Consider the following 25709-nt stretch of genomic DNA (forward strand, 5'->3'; position numbering starts at 1 on the left):
TGGCATCCTATTTTATACAAACTCAAACACAAGAGCCAGCTCGTAGGCTAAACAGACGGCGGTAAGAGGTCTTATATCCTGAGAGACACCGCCGGTAATCGGCTTTCATTGAATCCGTGCTGACCCTTAAGAATGACTACCACTTAATTTCTCCTTACATTGTTACCCCTAAATCAAACATTAAGGTTATGAGAAAAAAAGAAATGACCAACAACTGAAGAAGCTCTTGATCGTTAAACAAATTCTCCCTGTCATCAGCTGAGAAAATGTATAGAGCGCAGTATGGAGAATATGCATCCTGATGTTAGGGTGTAAAGGGTGAAACGAAGGTGAATCGTTTGAGCCTGCCACTAACAAATTTCTTGCTTTCACCAGAGACATGAATTTCAGAGCTTGGATGGTGGAAACCTACCTGCAGATTCCTCGGTACCTGGGACGTGCACCTAAAGATGTGGACAAACTCACGTCTAAATTCAAAACCTTACACGAGTTGGACGCCATAGCCGCAGAACGAGCCAAAAGAACGGTCTCCGTTTCTTGATTACGTTCCCCATCGCATTGAAATTGTGAAAAACCGAAAACTTTTATGTATCATAGATTTTAATCATTTATACGTAAACAAAGCTGTAAGGAGTTCTCCTTCAGCCTGCAAACCAATGATCACAAGCGATCCAATGGGCTCGATATATTAAAATTCTAAAATGGCTTCGAGGCTAGGGGGAATAAAACAAAACATATTTCACCTACTCATCCTTACATTTGTTATTTCTACAAACTCACTTTGTAACATAATCACCTGATGAGCCGTATCTACAAAATGGACCTTGGGCGTGACAATGTGTACTTATGATTAAAATTGCAATATGTTTATCAATAGCAGTGCAAGGTATTTACTTTAACAAAAGCTAAGGAAATACAAATAAAAGCAATATATGAAGCAATTTAGAATCATCCACATTACGTTACTGCATTCCAGTGTACACTAGAACTTGAAATATTTGTTTTTCTGATAGCGTTCTTCAGAGTCAAAACATTGGGTAATTGTTTGGAGTTTCGTTATAGAAATCAAAGGGAACTAGAACTGAATTAGCGACTGGGTTTATTCTTGATATTGACTTTGAAAAATGAAGGCTGTGTGATCGCTTTGTGTTCCGTTAAGTGAAAAGACGAGTAAAAAATTTAAAGAATCAAAACTTGTATAACCGAGATTGTAGGAGCATAGGAGGCGTGATAGCCATGATGATACAAGCCATTGAGATTCGAGCATAACTCTTGAGAATACCTCAGACCCACCAAATATTTTATGGAGACAGGGTCTTTGCAGCCGCTGCCTCCAGGCTATAGAATGTCTCACCCATAAACCTTAAACTGAGTCTATCAGTCTCTGTTTTTTGAAGAAGGATTGAAGACGCATTTTTTCTGAGCTACCTATGATTCACTGTCAATTTCCAACTATGATAAGGAGCTTTTTGCATGTACCGTTATATAGATCAAGTCATTATTACTATTATGATTATTATTATCATCGATTAACTGGCCAATTTTACAGAATCAGCTATTCCTATTTTAAAAAACACGCACAAAGAAGCAAGAAAAACCTGAACAGCATTTCGCTAAGCTCCAATTTAAGAGTGATTATTAAATGCTAAATAGACTTGATCGAGACACTGGTGTCTTTTGTTAAAGTTGGCACTGTATCAGTGTTGTGCCATAAACATGACAGTTCAGAAATCTTCTGGTCTTATTTTCATCTCGGTTTTCTTTAGAGAGTAATAATATCCTTTCCAGTGATGCCAGTTCACTCCATCAGCAAAGGAGGAGTGATGGCCACGAAGATATAAACCATTGAGATTTGAGTAGTGACAATGCTCGTACCACCAGGCTCCTTTGAACTTAATGGCGCAGTTGCATTCTCCCTCATTGTCATTATCTTGATCTTTAGTGGTGAACGGCCAACCGCGTTGCCTAGCAAGAGAGTCACCAGAATTTCCTGACAAAATGAGCCGCAATATGAGTATTACGTTTGACCAACATGCAGCAATGAGTAGTTCGTAATTCAAAAGAAATCTTGAAATATCAGATAAGTATAATTTAACGATAATGATACCACTAAACGTGATAATGCTAATAAATATGTTTGCCGAGACAAAGCGACGAAATGACAGTTCTTATCAACGTCCGGAATGCATTATTCAGGATTGCATATCGATGAGCTGAGATTATTGACGTAAAAGACGTTAACCATATTTACATTACTCAGCACTCTCCTCCCCCCCCCCCCCCCATCTTTGAATGACTAGAATAGAAGGGACGAAATGACAGTTCTACCTGAATAAGAACCAAGGAGCAGCTTGTACTTGTCTTTCTCACTCATAACACCAAACAAGTTATACTCGGCATAAGCTGTGTTCCCTTCAAAGTCCTCTAAGTCCACACGCAGCATGCTGTTATTATCTGAGGTCAGCCGGTGAATCTTGTCCAGTCCCAACCAAAATTCACTTTTCAGGTCACCAAAGCCATGTTTGTAGTCGTTCCAGGAGCGGTAGAAATCAACCGAGCCGTTAAGTCTTTTCTGGAACACTGTCCAACCACCACCGGCTGTTGCTTGGTCACAAAATACATCAAAAGCAGGCAAATTATCAGGTTTAATGGTGTACATAGCGCCAGTTGGTTTACCTGCGGACTTGTAGATTTCTGCGCAGTTTCTTTTGACTGAAAATCAGAAAAAAGAAACAAACAAAACGCTATAAATGCTTTGGATGTTTAGTGCTTTTTTATCGCTTTCCTGACTGTTGCTCTGGCTGATAAAACTTAATTCTGAACATTAACTAGTAACATTTCATTTCTTTTTAATATCTACCAGCTATATTCATGTAAAGTTACAGTAATAGGCTTTTCCTTTTTAGCTTCACTTCAGTGGTTCATATTTTGTTCTTGAAGTCAAGTTTGGGACTTGAGTGAGTAACTCCTCGCGTACTACGAGAGACTGCCCCACGTAATTTCACCTTCAACTTGGCAGGTTTGTCCACTGAATCTCTCCCGACAGACACAACGAAAACCTTTATAGGTGAATCCAGCTTGACAGGTGCCTCTGTTTAAGCATGGGCTGATGCTGCATGGATTCTGTTGACAAACCAAAGTAAACTTTTGTGCAGATCTTCCTTATGTCAAGAATAAGATCACTTTAGCCTAAGAAAATGAAATAATCTCTTCTACCATCTTACTTTCGTAAGAATGCGAAATGTTACCTCGATTGCAAGATATGTGTAACCCGGATTGTTCACGAGAAGAAAGGGAGCATGGTTTTCCTCCGTGGCGTTATTCAACTCGCATTTTTGGTTTCCTCCTTCAACAGGTCCAACATTGATGGACACACAATTAGGCTCCATTAAACACATTACTTTGCAGCTCCCTTCGTGTGGCACCTCTGTAATTTTGATCGCGTGATTTTTCATGGCCATGTTCGGTATTGGGTCCTTGAATTTAATGTGTCGCCTATCGTCGTCTGTAGTAGGCAAAACAAATACATCATTTAGTTTCCACTCACTCCAGATAATTTCTTATTTTCATCGATGAAAAAGGCACATTAAACAACTTTATTTCGAATCTTCACACCATGAGAACCCCAACGAGTTTTCCCTAAAGGTGATTCTCATCTCTTGAAATTTCAACGTAACTGGGAGGCTTTCATTACCAAAAATTAATCTTTGATTGAATTCTTGAGCGGAAAGAAAATGTTAAAAAAATATCAAGAATATTTTCATAGCGTTCATTAACGCACCGCTATATCTGTGAATCGTTTGTTTTAATTCATCATTTTGAGCCTTTTTTAAAAATTTTACTTTTTTTGTATCTCTATTCCATATTATAATAAAGTTCGGATATAACGCGCGCTGTCATTGGTTGAAAGAGCGTGCAAAATGAGAGTATAGAGCATAGAACTGAGCTAAAGCTGTCACGCCATCTGCCAAATTGTACCATGTTCGACCTTTTCCGGGACTTCTTTTTAGCTTTTTTCCGATAATTGAAAGTGAAATTTCGGAACAAGCGAGCCGGCAAGTAGTAACAGAAGAACCAAAGAAAGGTTTGTAAACATACCAGGCGCCGTTATTTACGTTATTAAATAATCCTCAAAGGAAAAACAAAATAGACATTCCGAGTTTTAAAGATTTTCACGCTCAGTTAGATTGCAAGCTTACGTACGGTAATGAAAATCAAACACAGCCAACACTCGTATAGTATATAAAGTTCAGAGTCCAAAAACAAAACAGAACAAAACAGAAATGATGAAAAATATAACCAAACTGGCATAATTGTTAAAATTCATACTAATCATGACGGTGTCTGAGCAAATATGATCATGCTGAAGTCCATCGCGGCTCACTTATCATGCCGATCTCCGGTCATCACAGTAAAGCAAGCCTCGGAAACTACATCGGCCGCCCTTCGAGTGAAAAAATAAGAGCTCGCTCTGATATCCTTTCCAATGTGTTGAGTGGAATGTCACTTTAGTCACTGCAGCCGAGTTTTGCGGCGCTGTCATCCCGAGCGATCTTCATGTTCCGGTGAATTCGGCTGTAGTTCATTTAAAAAACGCTCGCCTTGAACAGTTTGTTTTCTACCTTGTCATGTGAAAAAACCCGCGTGTTTTTATGAGCCATAATTCGGCTGAAGTTCACTCAACATTTCACTTCTTTCACTCTCTAGCCGCTTCCTAAGTGCTTTATAACAGAACAGAGCACAGCCAAGGCTTCTCTATTTGTTAACTATAATAAAGTTCGGATATAACGCGCGCTGTCATTGGTTGAAAGAGCGTGCTCTGTGAGAGTATAGAGCATAGAGCTGAGCTAAAGCTGTCGCGCCATCTGGAAATTGGACTATGTCCGACCTTTTCCAGGACTTTTCTCTAGCTTTTTTTTTTTTGTTAATTGAAAGTGATATTTCGAAACAAGCGAGCCGGCAAGTAGCAACAGAACAACCAAACAAAGGTTTATAAACATGCCAGGCGCCGTAATTGACGTTTTTGTAACGTGAGCAGAGATGAAAATCTTCAAAGAGAAAACGAAATGGACAGTCCGAGTTTTGAAGGTTTTCACGCTTAGTTAGATTGCAAGCGAATAGTAATAAAAATCAAACACAGCTAACACTCGTATAGTATATAAAGTTCGAGTTCAAAAGCAAAACAGAACAAAACAGGAATGATTAAAAATATAGCTAAAGTGGCATAACTGTTATAATTCATACTAATCATGACGGTGTCAGTGCGACTGCGAGCGAGCGACTGCGCTAACGTTGCTAGCTCGGAGATCGCCAGTGAAGCAAGCCTCAGAAATTACATCGACCGCCCTTCGCGTTAACAGTGAGCTTGCTCTGACGTCCTTTCCGATGTGTTGAGTGGTGAAGGCCACATCAGTCACTGCAACCGAGTTTTGCAGCTCAGTCATCTCGAGCAATCTTCCACTTCCGATGAATTCGTCTCTTGTTCATTCATAAAATTCGCCTTGAGCAGTTTGTTTACTATTTATCATGTGAAAAAACGTGCGTGTTTTTGTGAGCCACAATTCAGCCGGATTTCACGGAACATTTCACCTCCACTTAGAGACTAAAAAACTTCTGGCAAAAGTGTGAGATTCGACCTGCCAAACTATTTAAGTTTGTAAACAATTGCAGAATGTGAACTTTGATGGCTTGACATTTCTGACAGCTTTAGTCTTGTACAGCCAATCAGATATTTGAACTGTTATAACAATGATTCTAATTGGCTTATTGTACTTCGTCTCGTGTTTCTCCATACACTTCTTTCGTGCTCGAACCGCTTCGTGCGTGCGTGCTTTACAACAGAACAGGGCACAGTCAAGGCTTCTCTATTTGTTAAATAGAAGACATTTTGAGTTAGATAAAGCGGATTGTCTGCTCTAAGGTTCTTTACTTTGATCAGCTGGTAGCGTATGTAGTTCGTGTAATTGTTTTGAGGAAGCGACATCAGAAAGAGGAAACGCAAAAATTTAAAAAGGTATTTATACTCACCGGTGCAACAGAAGCATGGTGGGAGAATAATTCCAAGGAAGATATAGAGAATACTAATGATCGGTTGAAGAGAAAACTTGAACTGCATCGCTATAAATAAATAATTAAATTCAAGGTAATCAGTATAATAGTGAGCGCCCAAAAATATAACCTTCCTGTTTTCCTGTAAATTTGAATGTTGACAAATGTTAGGCAGCTGTCTGTACTGGAGTATTTTTAAATTCTTACTCTATCTTGTAAATTTCATCTTATTCTTATAAGACCTAATATTTTATAAAGCTTCGAAGAAGAACAAAATGGAGCACATCACCCTTATCGGAGGTGACAGGAGTTTATCAATATTTTTATTTTCAGCCTGTTTAACTTTGAGCTTGCGGCAGTTAAGTTAAGAGCAAGAAACAAATTTTTGCAGACTTGCTGCCGACAAAGATGTCAGATCACCTCTGAAAATACAAAATGTGAACAATTTATCCTGATGACTTACGGCAATCAAGTTAAGAGCAAGAAACAAATTTTTGTAGACTTGCTACCGACAAAGATTTCAGATCACTTCTGAAATACAAAATGTTAACAATTTATCCTTTTTTATCTCAAAATGTTCTGCACTACGATAGACGAGCATTGCACATTATTAATATGAAGATTAACCTTGTAGCAATTTTAAATTGAACAATGCGATAGAATGTATGTAAAGTACAGAGACCTAAGTTTTTTATGTCTCGTTTTGCTCATGGTAGTTGAACATGGTGGTTAGAGAAGAAGGATGAGACAGAATGTGAAATATCGTGTGGCTGAATTGACAGAATTTAACACAAAATTTTTCTGGATCATGTCTGAAATCAGCGCAATTGGTCTGAGCAAGGAAGGCTTGGTCCAAGAAATATGGATAACTAGCTAACAGAGATATGCTTCTTACCTTTTGAGCGAAAAAGTGTTTTTCGTACTTGATTTTGTTCTTGCGGGATATCAATAGTGAAAACTTTATGGTGTCGTGCTTTCCTTTAATTAATAGACCTGTTTGAACCTCTGTAACTATGGTTACAAAACAAAACCTCTGTTTTCTACGCCACAGTCCTTCTTCCTGTCCAGCTGTTGTAGCTGGTGTTACTCATCAGGTTAAAGCTTTTGTGTTTAAATCTAAATGAATGCGGAGTCTCATCTTAGTACCACTGGATATGACAGTCAATTAATATTTCTATGAAAATCCAGTAGAATGTTTTGAAAAACAAATATCGCAAGTCTAACTCTTCAATAAAGCTGCAAATTACCTGGTCAAAACACTATCAGCGGGACATGTAAGAAGTTTTAGAATTACACAACGTGGTCCTATTTTCCTTGGTGATATGTGTTATGACAGGTTATGACAGGTTCACGTTTTTCAAATTAAAAAATTTATGAAAATATGAATTTTTAGTGTATTACACACAGTGTTACATATAAGGTTCTGATTTTCCAATTTAGAAAGTATCTTGCAAAAAATATTCTCGTCAAAATTACTCTTATTTTCCTTGGCAACCAGGATGAAGAAATAATATCATAAAACTAAGGCCCGAAACTAAAACTAAACTAAAACCCAAAACAGCAAAACAATACGAAATAAGTGAAACACGCAAAATCACCGAAATGACCAAAACAAAAAAAATTGAAACGAAACGAACCTAACGACCAAAACGAAACGACCAAAATAGTGTACAAAAAAAATTGATAAAAATAAAATGAATGCCCAAGGGTGTCAGGCGTCAGTCGTCATATTCATCTCGTTTAGATTATGGTCTACTCCTAATCTATCTCACGGGGAAATTCAGTTATCTCTCTATTAACATCAGCTTGGCGTGAGGCGTCGAGGAAACCATATTGAAAAAAAATCACTAAAAAACTTACGTGCATAGATGTTTTCATTGAATACCGTTATCTGTTTTTTCCTCTCCTTACGTTTTGGTATTCAATTTGGCTGGCGTTTCGTCCTGAAACTGCATACAAGTGTCTAATTTAGTTTTAGCTGCTCGCGTGGTGGAGAAAAAATAAAGTTTCGTGAGACGGCCATAATAATTTAAAAGCCTTAAATGCGAGAGAATGTCTGAAGTGAAATTTACATTTTCTGCGGTCGTTTCGTTTTGGTCTTTTCGCTTGTTTCGTTTTGGTGTTTCGGGTGTTAGTACATGCCGAAATTATAAACGATATCACCACAAGTTAATCATGTGAGAATGGATATGATGGGCTGTCTGAGGTTGATGTACTTGCTCCACAATTCACTACATCAACAAGTGCAGGCTGTTCTAAAGCTGAAGCTGCATGTTCTTCGATTCCACAACTAGGTTGTGCAGTTATAGAGGCTATATACTATAACAGAAAAATTATTAACTCTGTTATGGTATGGGTTAGTGACCCTTTGAGAGAATGAAAAATGTGGGTATGGGGGATAAACTATGCTACTATATGGTTACACAATGATTCAATGGGATTTTCTTGGAAAATATAACACCTGACCCTGCCCTCCTTTGGTTGAAAGCCTGCACTGGTTTCAACTAAGAATTTCCAGTTGTATTAAGTTTTTATTCACATAGAAGTTAAGAAGGTTAAAAGAATTCATTATTTAAAGAATAATATCCACAACTTATATATAGTCTATTTGCACTAATTTTGTTCACCTGCTAGTTAACAAAGGACAGGTATAATGTTCCTAGAATTAAAAGATAATCACTTTATTCTGAAACAATTTAATTTTGTTTACCTACTGGTCAAACATTTTCAGGAGAGACGAAGTACAAAGATTACTCAGAAAAAAAAAAAAACATGAAACTAGAAGGAATTCCATGGCAGGATATTGTTTTGCGTAAGGAGAAGAAATACTTTTCTGTGAAAATTTAATGTTTCTCAATGGAACCTATTCGGTCGATATCCCTTAAGATATAAATTGTTATTGCCCCCAAACTGCATTCACCTTTCAATTTTTTTTTTATCAATCATGCATAAATGATGAGCAGCTTCAAGAGTTTGCAACAACCCAAGCTTTGCAACAACCCAACCCAGTTACAAGAGAGTAATTCGCGATTCACTTACTTCTTTTCTGACTTTCTTTTCTGAACGTTTCTCCGATGAAAGTCGAGGTCTTTTTGATGGTCTCCGATGCGAAAAAACCGTGGGTATTGCACCTGGTTTTAGCGTAGATCTGGGTTTCAAACCAATAATTTCTGCTTTCAAGTCTCGTTTGTAGCAGTCAAGTGTAAAATGTTCTGAGCACAGCCTGCAGTTTTTCGAAACGACCAGATCCGCTCGTGAAATCTTTGCCAGCCACTGTGATCGTAGAGCTTCATCCCTCGGAAAGCAATGGTAGGATATACCAGTTGTGTACCTGGAGTCGTTGTTACAATCGAACGCCGCGCAGTATACCATTTTTTAGCTCGAAAGTAATCGAAGTAAATATAGCAACGAGGGCTACTCAACCGCCAAGAACAGATAGAAGAATAAACTCAAACAACTCGGGCTTCCGTATTTGTACATCCTTTCTTGCGTTAGCCAAGAATTTAACCCATTATAGAGAACTTATAAACCAAAGTTCAACACGAATTTCAAAATTTTATTTCCTTTTGGACTTCTTGCGACATTGTTAACAGCGTGCGTTATCGTACATGCCATTGCAAAATCCAGACTACAAACGCGTTGCAAACTAATGTTAAAAAAGGTAAATAACAAAATATGGGAAACAGAATGGAAGATGAAATATCTTAAATTACCAGTATGTAAGAAAAATTAAAGTGGAGACCCTATTCCGAAAACATCGAGGTCAATCCAAGTATAACAGATGCGCCGCACATGATCTGGACACGTAACTACGTTTCAGAGACACAGGGTTACGAAAGCCAAAATATTTTTCTCTTACACAATCCCTGGATAGAAGACCAATTTTCTTATATGAGAGGCGCTTGAATCATTTTTTGCTTCACCTTGCACAATCTTTACTCCTGGAAAACCACAAATTCTTTCCCGCGAGCAAGCCGCAGTCCTGAATTCAACTTGCCTGTTTCTTGCTGTGTTTACCTTCATCCCCATAACCTACGTCACACGCTACAAAAAGAACCGCTGACATTCGTGTTCTGAGCCGACGTACCACAGTCAAATGTCGAGCCAATTATCACTAAAAACCCTTCGTTTTCTGGATGAAAACTGTCGTTCGAGGGAAAAAAAATGACGGAAATTTGTTCCATCATACATAAATGTACGATACACGGTGAAAAAAAATCAATATCTGTCCGCTGAAAAAAGTGATCTTATTCGGAAGTGCCTAGAAACTCAGGAAAAATGGCGATAAAATGCAAGGGGTACATGTCGACTTTATTTTTTTTTTTCACCCTGGAAGCCATAGGCCTAAGTACTGATAAAATATACAATGTTAAAGAGAATGTGATGTACTGTTACAAGTAAGCGTTGTATGATACTGTACCTCTCATCGTGCGCGAAAATCTTAGTTGTGGTAGGGTACTCTTGTTCAAAGAGGCTGTTATTAGCGACAAGGTAACTTAGGTCTATCAGCTGAGTTGATAATGCAAATGGTCCCCGTTAAGGGTGCCTAAGGCTACCATTTCGAATGCCCCTCAACAGAGCTTTATTAATAACATCATTTTCACCGTCGCTTGACATGATTCCTGTGACTTCGTTGACCCTCGTGCAAAAAATGAAAAGAAGCTTACAAATATATTTTCTTACCTTCTGACTGACAAAATATTTGTCGCACTTGATATTGTGTTTGGGTGTGTCAGAAGTGAAAGTCGTGTCTTGTTATCCTTTAGAGAAGTGTTTGAAGTGCTGTAACTATGGTTACAAAACAGAACGGTTTAATGAGTGGTAAATATAAACGCCACAGACCTTCTTCCTGTTCAGCTGTTCTACTTATTTGTAGTCATCAGATCATTGCTTTTGTGTTAACTGTGAGTGACTGGTTTTCTCTATGTAGCATTGGATAAGTATAATAGTCAATGATATACCTCAATAAAAGTCCAGCAGATGAGTTTTGAAAAAGTCAGCAAATCTAACTCTAAAACAAAGCTGCAAATGATGAAAATGTGATCAGAAATTGTAGGAACCTAAACACAGTGAGACAAAGACTCGAACGAAATTTGAAACAGGCCTATAACGTCATAATCAACCCATCAATTTTCGCGTAATTATATTGGCTACTTTACAAAAAACATTCTTTTTTTAGAGTCTAGTAAAATATTAAAAGGTGGTCGCAACTGCGCATCCGCATCCGCATCAGATAAGTATTTGTTTTTTACGAGCGGTTTCGCGTGATATGAAAATTAAGAGGAGGGTACCTACAAAATAAATAAACCCCTTTCTAACTTGTTGGTATTTCGGCTGATGAGGTCCTTGGCTGAAAGACTGTCCTAAAAACTTCATATTTTCCCTCGAAGTTTTCCTTCTGGGCCAAATGTTTCTAATTTTTGGACAATATTTCAGCGGTGGACATCATGAGCCGATTTACAAGCCGCCCCAATGCGTTTATTACAAATCAGTTGTATCTCAAAACAATCGGAATGTCAGAGCCGTCGAAAAATCTTCAAACGATTACAGTTGTATAGAAATCGGCTATCAAAGGATACGGTCATGTTCCAAACATTTAAACCACAAAAATACCATATAAGGTGTCTTTCTTTTTCTAATAGATCAAAGTGAGGGTTTTAAATACCCCTGAAAATATCAATGGCTAAAAAAGTGGTGTCGTGCCATGGTTAATAAAACTATTTTAAGTGCTGTAACCATGGTTACAAAACAGAAAACGTTTAATAAGCGATGAACAGGAGCGCTTTAGTTTTTCTTCCTAATCAGTCATTCAAATTGTTGTTATTCATCAGCTCATGGTTTCGGTCTTTTAAATAGTGCCGGAAAGTCAAACTCTATGAAAAAGCCACAACTGATTAGATTTGGATGATAATTGTTGAAACACAAACACAGTAGAATTGACGATAGAAAACCTTAATATATTAAGTTCAAGATCGTGCTTGCCTAGAATTTTTTAGCTTTTTTAGCAGTTGGCTTGCATCGAAGTATTTGAGGAATTTTCAAAAGTTTACCTTCGATTGGTTTTTCAAATTGATCGTGGAAGTACAATTAAGAAAATATTGATATTCTCTTGTAGAAGTATTAGTAGTAGTGGTAGAAGTAGTAATTAATGGTATTAGTACAGGTAGTATCTCAAAAAGTCTGATTTGAACAACTAAAAAAAAATTGATCTCATGGTGGACAGCAGTACAATTACATCCAGCCACGCTCCTTCATACAAAGACAGACAAAAACTTGAAATTCAAATTCTAATCCCCTGCCAAATTTTTGATCAACGGTGTGGTTGACTAAAGTGCAAAAATGAAAATAATTATGAAAGGTTTTCAGATTCTTGGTAAGTAATCTTGCAAGTAGCTCTATATATTTCCTTGGACGAGAGCATGGTAGTTAGCATTAAACATCACCCGATTTTATCTTAGTTAGCCTGGTCGCAAGCATTCTATGACTTTCGGATGGCAATTGAGAACTTCAAACTAGAAAAAAAAGTTTGTAACAACTCTGAGCAGAAGGATGTGACAAAATATGAAATATTATGCGGCTTTATTTCTGCAATCAGCGCCATTGGTCTGGTCTAGCTGCCTAACATTTCCTTGTAAATTAGTTGTAAGAATTTGGTGTTAGATCAAGATAAAAACTTCTACCTGATACAACTGAATATTCTCATTACCTGTTTGCTGGATAGTAAATGGATATTGTAGGGAGAAATTACATGTGAATCACTTCCGTGAGTTAAAGGGTTAAGTCCTCTGGTTTGTATGTTAAGTAATATGCAGGTTTTTATCTTTTCCTTGTTGTTGCATATTATGTTCAGAAGGGAGGTGAAACCCCAACCAATTGACACACCTATTTGTTTGTTTGAGGTTTTGCAGAGGTTTTTTTTTTTAGCCTTTTTGAACTGTATATTTTTTCTTCTTTTATTGCACACTGAAGAAGGACTTTTTGTTTAAAGTGCTATAGATACACTTTCATTTCTGTTATCAGTAGGTAAAGCACTGGTCAGAGAAATTCGGTTGGTATAATGAGTTACTGGTATAAATTTTGACTCTATATTATTAATAACTGTAGTTTGCCATGATTTTATAATCATATATTGGTAACACATTCTAAATAATAATAATGAAATAAAAAATTGTTACGGCTTTTTTTCAAATCATTCAGTTGTGTACTTCACATAACTGTTAATAGCTGAAAATTTCCTATCTAAATTATCCATTTCTTTTTAGCAAACCGTTTTCTTGCTTATTTTTTTCAACATTTTCTAATAAAGTATAATAATAAGAAAATATTTTGATAATCTATCATAAAATGACGTCACTTCCGACGTGAACCATGATATAGCAGCTGCAAGAAGCAATTCTTGTTCAGGTGAGGAATTTGGAAGCAGGCTGGTAACAGAACACCTGTTGAAGAGTATTGCAGTATTCTGGTTCATAAGGAAACCAGTTTACTGTCTGGGCTTCATCAACTGAATAAGACTGATAAGGGACCTTTTTTCCAGCTGGTTCCAGAAAACCCTCAAATCTGTAAATATTAAAGCTGAAAATTTTTCTTGCTACACCATGTTAGAAAAATAGATATTTTAGAACTTTAATTTTCAACTGAATAAATATTTATATTATTTTCTTTACGCTGTAGTGCCAATCTATGTAAAGTCTTCTTCCCAGCTATTCGTTAAGATGTCACGCGAGGCTCCCTGAGTGTTGCATGACATTCCAAAACCACTGCAAAGGAGATTAACCCAGACATAAACTAAGGTGCCTCTTCACTTCCTTCAAAAAATGCACCTAACACTGAGAATCTCTTGCAAGTGCAAGCACTTTGCAAGTGCAAGCACCTCTTGCAAGTGTAAGCAGCGGTGAAAGTCTTCTCCACACCTTCTTCATCATTCAAATCCTCATTACTTTCATAATTCAGTTCTTGAGAGTTTTCTATTAGCATATCTCTAGTTCTAAATAATTCTTCAGGTATATATGTCAGTCTTAAAGGTGAGCTACAATGAATTTCTCCAATATCAATTGGATGAGCTTCTGTGTTGAATATGTAACCTGCAGAGCCAGGATTACATGAAGGTGATTGTGTTGCTTTGATTTGTTGATCCACAGAGCCATTGCCCTGGTGAATGTAATTGTGTTCATCAAATAAAAGATATAAGTAATTGATTGTCTCAGCTAAGAAAAAAGACTCCACTCTCTCCTCTTGCTCATGCGTTTTCACATCTTTTATCTAAAAAAATTAGTATGAAACCCAATTAGCAGGGAGAAATCCTTTGATAAAGTATCCTCTTTAACACTTTACACATAAAAATCACTGTAGCCATATTCTATAATTCCTTCCATTTTTCCTGGAAGTAAAATAAAATTCTCAAAAATATTATATTATACCTAGTGTATGCTAATAAGTAAAAGCTAAACTATCTTTGAAATTTAGCCCTTAAGAAGAGAGAACGTCGCACAAGGGGCCTTTGAAAAACGTGGAACGTCAAACTCTTTCACAAAATTGCAAATAACTTAGCTTGGTAATTGGGCGATCAAAACATCACAACGCGTGAGCAACTGTTTAAGCGAAATATGTAATGTCCAATTAACTACAAATAGTTGCATCTTGAAACACAGAGTTGAGAGAAACAAAATAAGGATACCTTTTGATTATTTTCTGTTCGAATGTATTCATTCTTACATTTTGTATATTAACGAAGTAATTATAATGTAGCAAAATGCACTATATGAGCCCTTTTGTCTACGAAAGTGACGTTTAGTATTCATGAATAACAGAGCGATACGTAATCGTAGGTAATCATATAATACGCAGAAATTATACAACATTGATTGCAAATGAGGGGAAGTCTTCGAAGCTACAGAGCCTTTGGGGGGGATAGACAAATTCAAAATCCTTTGATCCCTCCCTCCTGCGATAAATAATGACGACCCCTTACTCTTCCTAAAGTCTTCTTGAAAGAATAACAGCTGTGTACTAACTAAATCGTTTAGTCTTTCGTGAAGCTAGTGAAAATACAAAACAAATCTTTCAAAGACTAAAATTTTATTTTTTAGGTGTATAGCAAGGGGGATTCATCCATGCCTCAATATAAAAAAATGTACAAGATAAAAATCCCATCGAAACAAAAAGAGAACAATCTACACAGCCTTAGAAAGTTCAACGAACGTTCACTAAGCCGGCAAACCCATCAATGTTTATTTTAGCGCGGAACAAGCTTGATCAAGTCATTAGTTTTTGCTAAGTAGGTACTTAATCACAATTGTGACATAAATATGACAGTTCAGAAATCCACTGGTCTTATTTTCATCTCGGCGCTTGAGGGGGTAACGATAATCTTTCCAGCCTTTCCAGTTTACACCATCAGCATAGGAGGACTGATTGCCGTAACGATACCATCCATTGAGATTTGACGCATGACACGCGCTGTACCACCAGGCTCCTTTGAACGTTTCTGTGATGACCATTATCATGATCTCTAGTGGTGACTGGCCGATCATGAGGGAGAGAGGAACTAGTGTTTCTAAAAAAACAAACTTGGAATTAACGGTAATAAAAATAATAATAAATTTAAATTCTCATAACCCTTATCAAATCATTTGCCGAGATATTTATCACACTTGAATTGTTCCGTCGGGCTAACAGGACAAGATCCGTCGGCGAACACTTTCAGATTTAATCAACGTCTAGTCTGCGCTACTATAATCTGTTAGGTAATGAGGAAAAAGAAGATTTTGTTATTTATTTTAATCAATCGGTAAGAGACACAGTGGCATAAATTATTTTTACCCTGGACTCTGGATCAAAAGCAAAGGAGACACAGTGGCCTAATCAAGTCAGTGCGCTGAACTCTAGTGAACTGACTTTATAGTGTTATGCTTTCCTTTAGAGAACCGTTTGAACTTCTGTAACTCTGGTCACAAAACAAAACCACTGTTTTATACGCCACATTCCTTCTTCCTGTCCAGCTGTTTTAATTTTTCTAAGTCATCAGATCGTAGCTTTTGTGTTTAAATCTAAAGGACTGATCTCATCTTGGTACCACTGAATATTAACGTCAATAAAATACTCGATCAATGAAAATCCAGTAGAATGGTTTGAAAAGTTATGTAGCAAGTCTAACTCTAAACAAAGCTGCAAGATATTTGGTCAAAACACTTCAGCGGGACATGTAAGAAGTTTTAGACCTAAACAGTGTTGCTCTATTTTCCCTGGAGATAATCAAAGTGTTATGACCGGTTTTAATGTCTTTCAAATTAAAATTTCTTGAAATAATGAATTTTTAGAACGACGCAATGTGTCGCATTTTTCCTCCGGAGTTAGCAACGGTGATATATATAAGGTTATGGCTTTCCAGTTTAGAATGTATCATGCAAAAAATGTTCTCCACAAAATTACTCGATAAGTTAGACAGAAGCAACAGTAATATAAAATAATTTTTCCCTGAAGATTTTGAGCGGCTTTTCGCAGTGTTGAAAAGAGTCATTTCATTCACGCTGAATTTTGAGGCCGGAAAACTTTGTTTTTCTAGGAACACTGCGTGAAATAATCCGAATACGGTCCCTTATGTAGGTCTTATACAGTCAGTACACAAAGTCGTGTACGGAATCTATAAGGAGGTGTCGTGATGAATAAGGTACTGTTTAAGGATCAGTATACGTCAGGCTATGCCAAGAAAATAGCAAAATCTTATACACTTGTAGAAGGATTTCTTATACGCTAGTACTCGTTTCAGTATACATGTTGTATACTGAAGGAGTTATGAGGTATACCGATGTTGTGTGGAAGGCACGTATACAGTCGTTGCAGGATTTCTTATTCATTATTACACAAGGCCGTATATATGATGTGTACTGCATGAAGCAGGAAGGGTACTGATATGTTCCGTAGAAGGTTCGTGTACAGATTCTTACACTCGTGAAAGAATTACCTTTATGTCATTACAGAGGTCTGTATACTTCACGTATATTGTTGGAAGTATGAGATATAGATACTACTGTTGTTTCAAGGTAGGTATACGGATTCTCATTAGATTTATGACGAGATTTCAGGCCAAATACCAGTGTACACATGAATACTGTATGAAGACAGTTGTGTGCGTATTGTGGGGGCTTTAACGAGCCTTTTATGAGCAATCTTAATGAGAAAATTCACCATTCTCGAGTATTCTTACGGGGTACGTTCAGCGTTAAAGATTTTTGCATTGATTAGGTGTGATCTAGGTGGAATCATAAAATCGTGAATCATCTCATGCTTCAATTACAAATAGCTGTTAATTTATTTCAGTATTTCCTCAGTCACGTGTTGTTTTTTCGCAGTACATATACATGAAAAAAAAACTTAATCTAACATTTGTGTTTCTCAAAAATAGTATTGCTAATAATAATGCGAAGAATGAAAGTTGAAAGCCTAATTCACGAAAAGGTATAATCCAATGATTAAAAGTTGTGATTTATGTACAATTACACTATTCCTTTAACACACACACCCACACAGAAAAACAAACTATTCGTTCTCAAAATCACAATCGCTTCCTGAGGAGCTGTCATTATCACTTTCTTCTCCTTCTCTTTCTTCCGCTCTGGTTTCGTCAGTGGTCTCTCCATCCTCAAGTTCTCTGTTGAACCAAAAAATGTTAGGTAAACAATGTAACCACATTGCATAAAGGAAACAAGCATATTACGAAATTCTTCATAGCATGCAATATATAGAGACAGTGAATTTTACACCGGTTTACATAGTTTGCACATTGTTCTGAGCTTCACTTTCATAGTTGTTAAAGTAAAAGTAAAAGCGACAGCATCCAATAAGGAGTGCAAAGGTTAAGCAGCGTTCTTACATTTCCGTTTGTTCCTGCTCTCTCCTTTGCATGATTTCCCTCCATTCATCGGAAAGCGCCCATTTGGGAGAACCTGTGGGTGGCTCTCTTTCTATAGGCTCCCCTTTACGAGCCTTTGTTCGTTTCCACCTTTTGTTTGTTGCGTTTTCTGTCTTTTCGCTGCGTTTGTCAAGCCCACGACAATAGCAATATTATAATTAGAAAATGCTGTTGACTTGATTGAAACCGCGAAGTAAATCCAACCCTTAAAAAAATCGGACACTGACAAATTTCAAGTTGTTTTCACCAGAGACATGAATTTCAGAGAGTGAATGGTGGAAACCCACCTGCAGATTCCTCAGTAGTTGGGGCGCGCACGTAAAGATATGGACTAACTAACGTCTAAGTTAAAAACTGTACACGAGTTGGGCGCCATACCCGCAGAGTGAGCCAAAAGAACGGTCTCGGTTTCTTGATTTCGTTTCCCCAGCGCATTGGAATTGTGAAAAACCGAAAACTTTTATGTATCATAGATTTTAATCATTTATAAGTAAACAAAGCTGTAAGGAGTCCTCCTTCAGCCTGCAAACCAATGATCACAAGCGATCCAATGGGCCACTTTCGATATATCTAAGTTCTAATTCCGAGGCTCGGGGAAATAGAACAAAACAAATTTAACCTACTCATCCTTACATTTGGTATTCCTCTAAACTCTCTTTGTAACATAATCACCTGATAAGCCATATCTTTGGCGTGACAATGTGTTCTTATGATTAAAAGTGCAATATGTTTATCAATAGCAGTGCAGGGTATTTACTCTAACAAAAGCTAACAAAATACAAATAAAAGCAATAAACAAAGCATTTTAGAATCATCCAAATTACGTTACCAGTGTACACCAGAGCTTGAAATATTTGTTTTCCTGATAGCGTTCTTCGGAGTCAAAACATTGGGTAATTGTTTGGGGTTTCGTTATAGAAATCAAAGGGAACTAGAACTGAATTAGCGACTGGGTTTGCTCTTCTAATCTTGGCTTGGAAAAAATGAATGCTGGGTAATAGCTTTGTGTTCCGTCAACTGAAAATACGAGTCAAAAATTTAAACAATCAAAACTTGTAGAACCCAGATTGTAGGAGCGTAGGAAGCGTGATGGCCATGATGATACAAGCCATTGAGATTCGAGGATAACTCTTGTGAATACCTCAGACCCACCTAAAATTTATGGAGACAGGGTCTTTTCAGCCGCTGCCCCCAGGCTATAGAATGTCTCACCCATAAACATTCAATTGAGTCCATTAGTTTAAGTTTTTTGAGAAAAGATTAAAGACGCATTTTTTCAGAGCTATTTATGATTAACTGTCAATTTCCAACTATGATAAGGAGCTTTTTCATGTATCGCTATGTAGATTAAGTCATTATTACTATTATGATTATGATTATGATTATGATTATTATTATTATTATTATTATTATTATTATAATTATCGGTTAACTGGCCGATTCTACAGAATCAACTATTCCTATTTTCAAAAACACGTACAGAGATTAAGCAAGAAAAACCTGAACAACATTTCGCCAAGCTTCAATTTAAGAGTGATTATTACATGCTGAATAGACTTGATCGAGACACTGATGTTTTTTATTAAAGTTGGTACTGTATCACTGTTGTGCCATAAACATGACAGTTCAGAAATCCGCTGGTCTTATTTTCATCTCGGTTCTCTTTAGAGAGTAACGATATCCTTTCCAGTCAAGCCAGTTCACTCCATCAGCATGGGAGGAGTGATGGCCACGATGATATAAACCATTGAGATTCGATTTGTGACACAACTTGTACCACCAGGCTCCTTTGTACTTAATGGCACAGTTTTGACCTCCGCTATTGACATTATCTTGATCTCTAGTGGTGAACGGCATACCGCGATGATCAGTAAGAGAGTCACCAGAAGTTCCTGAAAAAACGAGCAGCAATATGAGTATTACGTTTCACCAACAACGAGCCGTTCGTAATTCAAAAGAAATCATGAAATATCGGATAAGTATAATTCAACAATAACAAAATGGAGTAAAAGTATTGTTAGTAATATCTATGATTCATGTCGAAGATTCTAGGGATTGAATCGCTAACTGTGATAATGCTAATAAATATGTTTACCGAGACATTCATCAGAGTTAAACTAGTCCGTCAGGTTAACTGCGCATGATCCACCGGCGAATACCTTTGGACTTATCAACGTCCGGTTTGCCCTGTCCAGGATCGCACATCGATGAGCTGAGCTTACGCACTCTTTTGTTCTCCAAAGCTATTGATTTAAAATACGCTAAGCATATTTACATTACTCAGCACTCTCCTCCTCCCCCTCCCCCTTCCCTTCTCCCTCTTAGAATGACTAGAATAGAAGCGACGGAATGACAGTTCTACCTGAATAAGAACCAAGGAGCAGCTTGTACTTGTCTTTCTCACTCATAACACCAAACATGTTATACTCGGCATAAGCTGTGTTCCCTTCAAAGTCTTCCAAGTCCACACGCAGCATGCTGTTATTATCTGAGGTCAGCCGGTGAATCTTGTCCAGTCCCAACCAAAATTCACTTTTCAGGTCACCAAAACCATGTTTGTAGTCATTCCAGCAGCGGTAGAAATCAACCGAGCCGTTCAGTCTTTTCTGGAACACTGCCCACCCACCACCGGCTGTTGTTTGGTCACAAAATACATCAAAGGCAGGCAAATTATCAGGTTTGATGGTGTACACGCCGTCCCTTCGTTTACCCGATTTGTAGATTTCTGCGCAGTTCCTTTTGACTAAAAATCAGAAAATAGAAATAAACAAAAAGAAAAACAAAACGCCCACTTTAAATTGATTGGATGTTAAGTGCTTTTTGTTGCTTTCCTGACTGTTGCTCTGACTGATAAAACTTAATTCTGTACATTAACTAGTACCATTTCTTTTTCCTTGATATCTAACAGTTATATTCATGTAAAGTTACAATAATAGGATTTTCTTTTTGAGCTTTACTTCAGAGGTTAATATTTTGTTCTTGAAGTCAATTTTGGGGCTCAAGTGAGTAACTCCTCGCGTACTAAACGAGAGACTAGCCCACACAATCCAGCCATTTCACCTTCAACTTGGCAGGTTTCTCCAGTGAATCTTTCCCGACAAACACAACGAAAACCTTTGTAGGTGAATCCAGCTTGACAGGTGCCACTGTTTAAGCATGGGCTGCTGCTGCATGGATTCTGTCGACAAAACAAGATCTTCCTTATATCAAGAATAAGATCACTTTAGCCTAAGAAAATGAACCAATCTCTTCTACCACCTTACTTTCGTAAGAATGTGAAATGTTACCTCGATTGCAAGATATGTGTAACTCAGATTTTTCACGAGAAGAAATGGAGCATTTTCCTCTGTGGCGTTATTCAACTCGCATTTTTGGTTTCCTCCTACAACAGGTCCAACATTGATGGACACACAATTAGGCTCCATAAAACACATTACTTTGCAGCTCCCTTCGTTTGGCACCTCTGCAATTTTGATCACATGAATTTTCATGGCCATGTTCGGTATTGGGTCCTTGAATTTGATGTGTCGACTACCGTCGTCTGGGGTAAGCAAAACAAATACATCATTTAGTTTCCACTCACTCCAGATAGTTTCTTATTTTCATCGATAAAAAAGGCACATTAAACAACTTTATTTCAAAACTTTACAGCATGAGAACCCTGACGAATTTTCCCTAAAAGTGATTCTCATCTCTTGAAAATTCAACGTAACTGGGAGGCTTTCATTACCAAAAATAAATCTATGATTGTGAATTCATGAGCGGAAAGAAAATGTTAAAAAAATATGAAGAATAATTTCATAGCGTTCATTAACGCACCACTATATCTGTGAATTGTTTGTTTTAATGCATCATTTGAGCCTTTTTTAAAAATTTTACTTTTTTTGTATCTCTATTCCATATTAAAATAAAGTTCGGATATAACACGCGCTGTCATTGGCTAAAAGAGTGTGCTCTATGAAAGTATAGAGCATAGAGCTGAGCTTAAGCTGTCGCACCATCTGCCAAATTGGACAATGTCCGACCTTTTCCAGGACTTTTCTCTAGCCTTTTTTTTCTTAATTGAAAATGATATTTCGAAACAAGCGAGCCGGCATGTAGCAACAGAACAACCAAACAGAGGTTTATAAACATGTTAGGCGCCGTAATTGACGTTATTATAACGTGAGCAGAGACGAAAATCCTCAAAGTGAAAACGAAATGAACAGTCCGAGTTTTGAAGGTTTTCACGCTTAGTTAGATTGCAAGCGAATAGTAATAACAATCAAACACAGCTAACACTCGTATAGTATATAAAGTTCGAGTTTAAAGCAAAACAGAACAAAACAGGAATGATAAAAAATATAGCCAAAGTGGCATAACTGTTATAATTCATACTAATCATGACGGTGTCAGAGCGACTGCGAGGGAGGGACTGCGCTAACGTGGCTAGCTCGAAGATCGCAAGTGAAGCAAGCCTCAGAAATTACATCGACCGCCCTTCGCGTTAACAGTGAGCTTGCTCTGACGTCCTTTCCGATATGTTGAGTGGTGAAGGCCACATCAGTCACTGCAACCGAGTTTTACGGCTCAGTCGATCATCTCGAGCAATCTTCCAGTTCCGGTGAATTCGTCTCTCGTTCATTCATAAAATTCGCCTTGAGCAGTTTGTTTACTATTTATCATGTGAAAAAACGTGCGTGTTTTTGTGAGCCACAATTCAGCCGGATTTCACGGAACATTTCACCTCCACTTAGAGACTAAAAAACTTCTGGCAAAAGTGTGAGATTCGACCTGCCAAACTACTTGAGTTTGTAAACAATTGCAGAATGTGACCTTTGATGGTTTGACATTTCTGACAGCTTTAGTCTTGTACAGCCAATCAGATATTTGAACTGTTATAACAACGATTCTGATTGGCTTATTGTACTACGTCTCGTGTTTCTCCACACACTTCTTTCGTGCTCGAACCCGCTTCGTGCGTGCTTTACAACAGAACAGGGCACAATCAAGGCTTCTTTATTTGTTAAATAGAAGACATTTTGAGTTAGATAAAGCGAATTGTCTGCTTTAAGGTTATTTACGTTGATCAGCAGGTAGCATATGTAGTTCGTGTGATTGTTTTGAGGAAACGACACCAAAAAGAGGAAACACAAAAAATTTAAAAAGCGATTTATACTCACCGGTGCAACAGAAGCATGATGGGAGAATAATTCCAAGGAAGATATAGAGAATACTAATGATCGGTTGAAGAGAAAACTTGAACTGCATCGCTATAAATAAATAATTAAATTCAAGGTAATCAGTATGATAGTGCCTGAACGTTCCAAAATATAAAACTTCCTGTTTTCCTATAAATTTGAATGTTGACAAATGTTAGGCAGCTGTCTGCACTGGAGTATTTTTAAGTCCTTACTCTATCTTGTAAATTTCATCTTATTTTGATAAGTCATAATATTTTATAAAGCTTCGAAGAAGAACGAAATAGAGCGCATCACCGTTATCGGAGGTGACAGGAGTTTATCAATATGTTTATTTTCAGCCTGTTTAACTTTGAACTTGCGGCAGTTGAGTTAAGAGCAAGACACAAATTTTTGTAGAATTGCTACCAACAAAGATGTCAGATCACTCCTGAAATACAAAATGTGAACAATTTATCCTGATAACTCGCGGCAATCAAGTTAAGAGCAAGAAACAAATTTTTGTAGAATTGCTACCAACAAAGATGTCAGATCACTTCTGAAATACAAAATGTGAACAATTTATCCTGATAACTCGCGGCAATCAAGTTAAGAGCAAGAAACAAATTTTTGCAGACTTGCTACCGACAAAGATGTCAGATCACTTCTAAAATACAAAATGTTAATAATTTATCCTTTCATGTCTTAACATATTCTTCAGTACAATAGAACAGCATTGCACATTTTTAACATGAAGATAAATTTTGTAGCAACTTTAAATTAAACAATGAGATAAAATGTATGTAAAGTACAGAGGACTAAATTTTTTGTCTCGTTTTGTTCATGGTAGTTGAACATGGTAGTTAGCATTAAACATCACCCGATTTTATCTTAGTTAGAGAGGTCGTAAGCATTCTATGACTTTCGGATGATATTTGAGAACTTCAACCAAAAAACTTTCAAATTTGTAACAACTTTGACCAGAAGAGTGAGACAGAATGTGAAATATCGTGTGGCTGAATTGACAGAAATGTACTCAAAATTTTTCTTGATCATTTCTGCAGTCAATGCAATTGGTCTGAGCAAGAAAGGCTTGGTCTAAGAAATATAGATGAGTAGCTCACAGATTTCTTACCTTCTGAGCGAAAAAGTGTTTTTCCTACTTGGTTTTGTTCTTGAGGGTATCAATAATAAAAACATTATGGTGTCGTGCTTTTCTTCAATTTATAGAACTGTTTGAACTTCTGTAACTATGGTTACAAAACAAAACCGCTGTTTTATACGCCACAGTCCTTCTTCCTGTCCAGCTGTTCTAATTGTTGTTAGCCATCTGGTCAAAGGTTTTGTGTTTAAATCTAAATGACTGCGAAGTCTCCGAGACAGTCAATGAAATATTTCTATGAAAATCCAGTAGTATGTTATGAATAACATATATCGCAAGTCTAACTCTTAGGCAAAGCTGCAAATTATTTGGTTAAGACACTTTCAGCGAGACATGTAAGAAGTTTTAAAATTACACAACGTGGTCCTGTTTTCCTTGGTGATATGTGTTATGACGGATTATGACAGGTTTACGTTTTTCAAGTTGAAAATGAAAATATGAATTTCTATAACTACACAACGTGTCGCATTTTCCTCCGGAGTTAACCACCGTGTTATATATAAGGTTATGGTTTTCCAATTTAGAGAGTATCTTGAAAAAAAGTGCTCTCGTCAAAATTACTCTTATTTTCCTAAGCAACCAGGACGAAGAAATAATATCATGAAACTAAGACCCGAAACTAAAGTAAACTAAAACCCAAAACAGCAAAACGATACGAAACAAGCGAAACATGCAAAACCACCGAAATGACCAAAACAGAACGATCGAATTGAAGCGAACCTAACGACCAAAACGAAACGACCGAAACGACCAAAATAGTATACAAAAAAAATTAATAAAACTAAAATGAATGCCGAAGGGTTTCAGGCGTCAGGCGCCATATTCATCTCGTTTAGATTATGGTCTACTCCTAATCTATCTCACGGGGAAATTCAGTTATCTCTCTATTACCATCAGCTGGGCGTGAGGCGTCGAGAAAACCATATTGGGAAGTTTGGAGAGCACTCAAGAAGCTAGAGTTGCTCTCGGCTACGCCTCGAGCAACTCTTACGCATTTTTCGTGCTCTCCAAACTTCCCAAGTGCTTCATATCTCGATGAACGCACGCTGACGTATGAACCAATTGTTAAATTTGCAATAGGGTACTCTTGTTAAAAGGAGTTGTTATTAACCACAAGATAACTTAGTTCTACTAACTGAGTTGACTAAGGCTAACGTTTCGAACATCCCTCAACAGAGCTTTATAAATAACATTATTTTCATCGACGCTCGACATAACTCCTGTGAATACCTTGACCCTCGTGAAAAAAATTGGAAAGTAGCTTACAAATATATTTTCTTACCTTCTGACTGACAAAATGTTTGTCCGTACTTGATATTGTGTTTGGGTGTGTCAGTAGGGAAAGTCGTATCTTGTTGCCCTCTAGAGAAGTGTTTGAAGTGCTGTAACTATGGTTACAAAACAGAACGGTTTAATGAGTGGTGAACAT

The 25709-nt window shown here is 37.2% G+C and overlaps 3 protein-coding genes across 4 annotated transcripts in view; 1 reads left to right on the forward strand and 2 right to left on the reverse strand.

The window, feature by feature from the left end:
• The window catches only part of LOC113677429 (putative tRNA N6-adenosine threonylcarbamoyltransferase), a 272358-nt gene that overhangs the window by 86332 nt on the left and 160317 nt on the right, over positions 1 to 25709 (forward strand). The window lies entirely within an intron of this gene.
• Positions 583 to 7568, reverse strand: LOC149047934 (microfibril-associated glycoprotein 4-like). Of its 2 annotated transcripts, none has more exons than XM_089199965.1 (5): positions 6028 to 7568; positions 3249 to 3505; positions 3006 to 3123; positions 2329 to 2712; positions 583 to 1965 (listed from the first exon to the last, which is right to left on the reverse strand). In XM_089199965.1, the coding sequence occupies exons 1-5, from the start codon at positions 6113 to 6115 to the stop codon at positions 1799 to 1801; spliced, it is 1014 nt and encodes a 337-aa protein (XP_089056091.1). In that variant the 5' UTR covers positions 6116 to 7568; the 3' UTR covers positions 583 to 1798. The 2 variants fall into 2 exon arrangements, with proteins under 2 accessions (XP_089056091.1, XP_089056090.1); XM_089199964.1 differs by having other exon boundaries at positions 583 to 1990.
• On the reverse strand, positions 18700 to 24353 carry LOC113665727 (microfibril-associated glycoprotein 4-like). The gene is made up of 6 exons (XM_089199967.1): positions 24254 to 24353; positions 23122 to 23211; positions 21247 to 21500; positions 21020 to 21137; positions 20322 to 20702; positions 18700 to 19851 (listed from the first exon to the last, which is right to left on the reverse strand). The coding sequence occupies exons 2-6, from the start codon at positions 23207 to 23209 to the stop codon at positions 19586 to 19588; spliced, it is 1107 nt and encodes a 368-aa protein (XP_089056093.1). The 5' UTR covers positions 23210 to 23211; positions 24254 to 24353; the 3' UTR covers positions 18700 to 19585.

The sequence above is a fragment of the Pocillopora damicornis genome, chromosome 3 (genome assembly GCF_964200805.1).
Source record: "Pocillopora damicornis chromosome 3, jaPocDami1.2, whole genome shotgun sequence".
Lineage (NCBI taxonomy): Eukaryota > Metazoa > Cnidaria > Anthozoa > Scleractinia > Pocilloporidae > Pocillopora > Pocillopora damicornis.

Bases quoted from the DNA above. Each gene is read 5' to 3' on its own strand.
- LOC149047934 (XM_089199964.1), bottom strand. From the start codon at position 6,115: ATGCAGTTCAAGTTTTCTCTTCAACCGATCATTAGTATTCTCTATATC. The intron at 3,124-3,248 runs GTAACATTTCGC...GTTTGTCAACAG, and splicing joins ACACATATCTTGCAATCGAG to AATCCATGCAGCATCAGCCC. The intron at 1,991-2,328 runs GTAGAACTGTCA...TCATTTTGTCAG, and splicing joins GCTCCTTGGTTCTTATTCAG to GAAATTCTGGTGACTCTCTT.
- LOC113665727 (XM_089199967.1), bottom strand. From the start codon at position 23,209: ATGCAGTTCAAGTTTTCTCTTCAACCGATCATTAGTATTCTCTATATC. The intron at 21,501-23,121 runs GTGAGTATAAAT...TGCTTACCCCAG, and splicing joins ATCATGCTTCTGTTGCACCG to ACGACGGTAGTCGACACATC. The intron at 21,138-21,246 runs GTAACATTTCAC...TTTTGTCGACAG, and splicing joins ACACATATCTTGCAATCGAG to AATCCATGCAGCAGCAGCCC.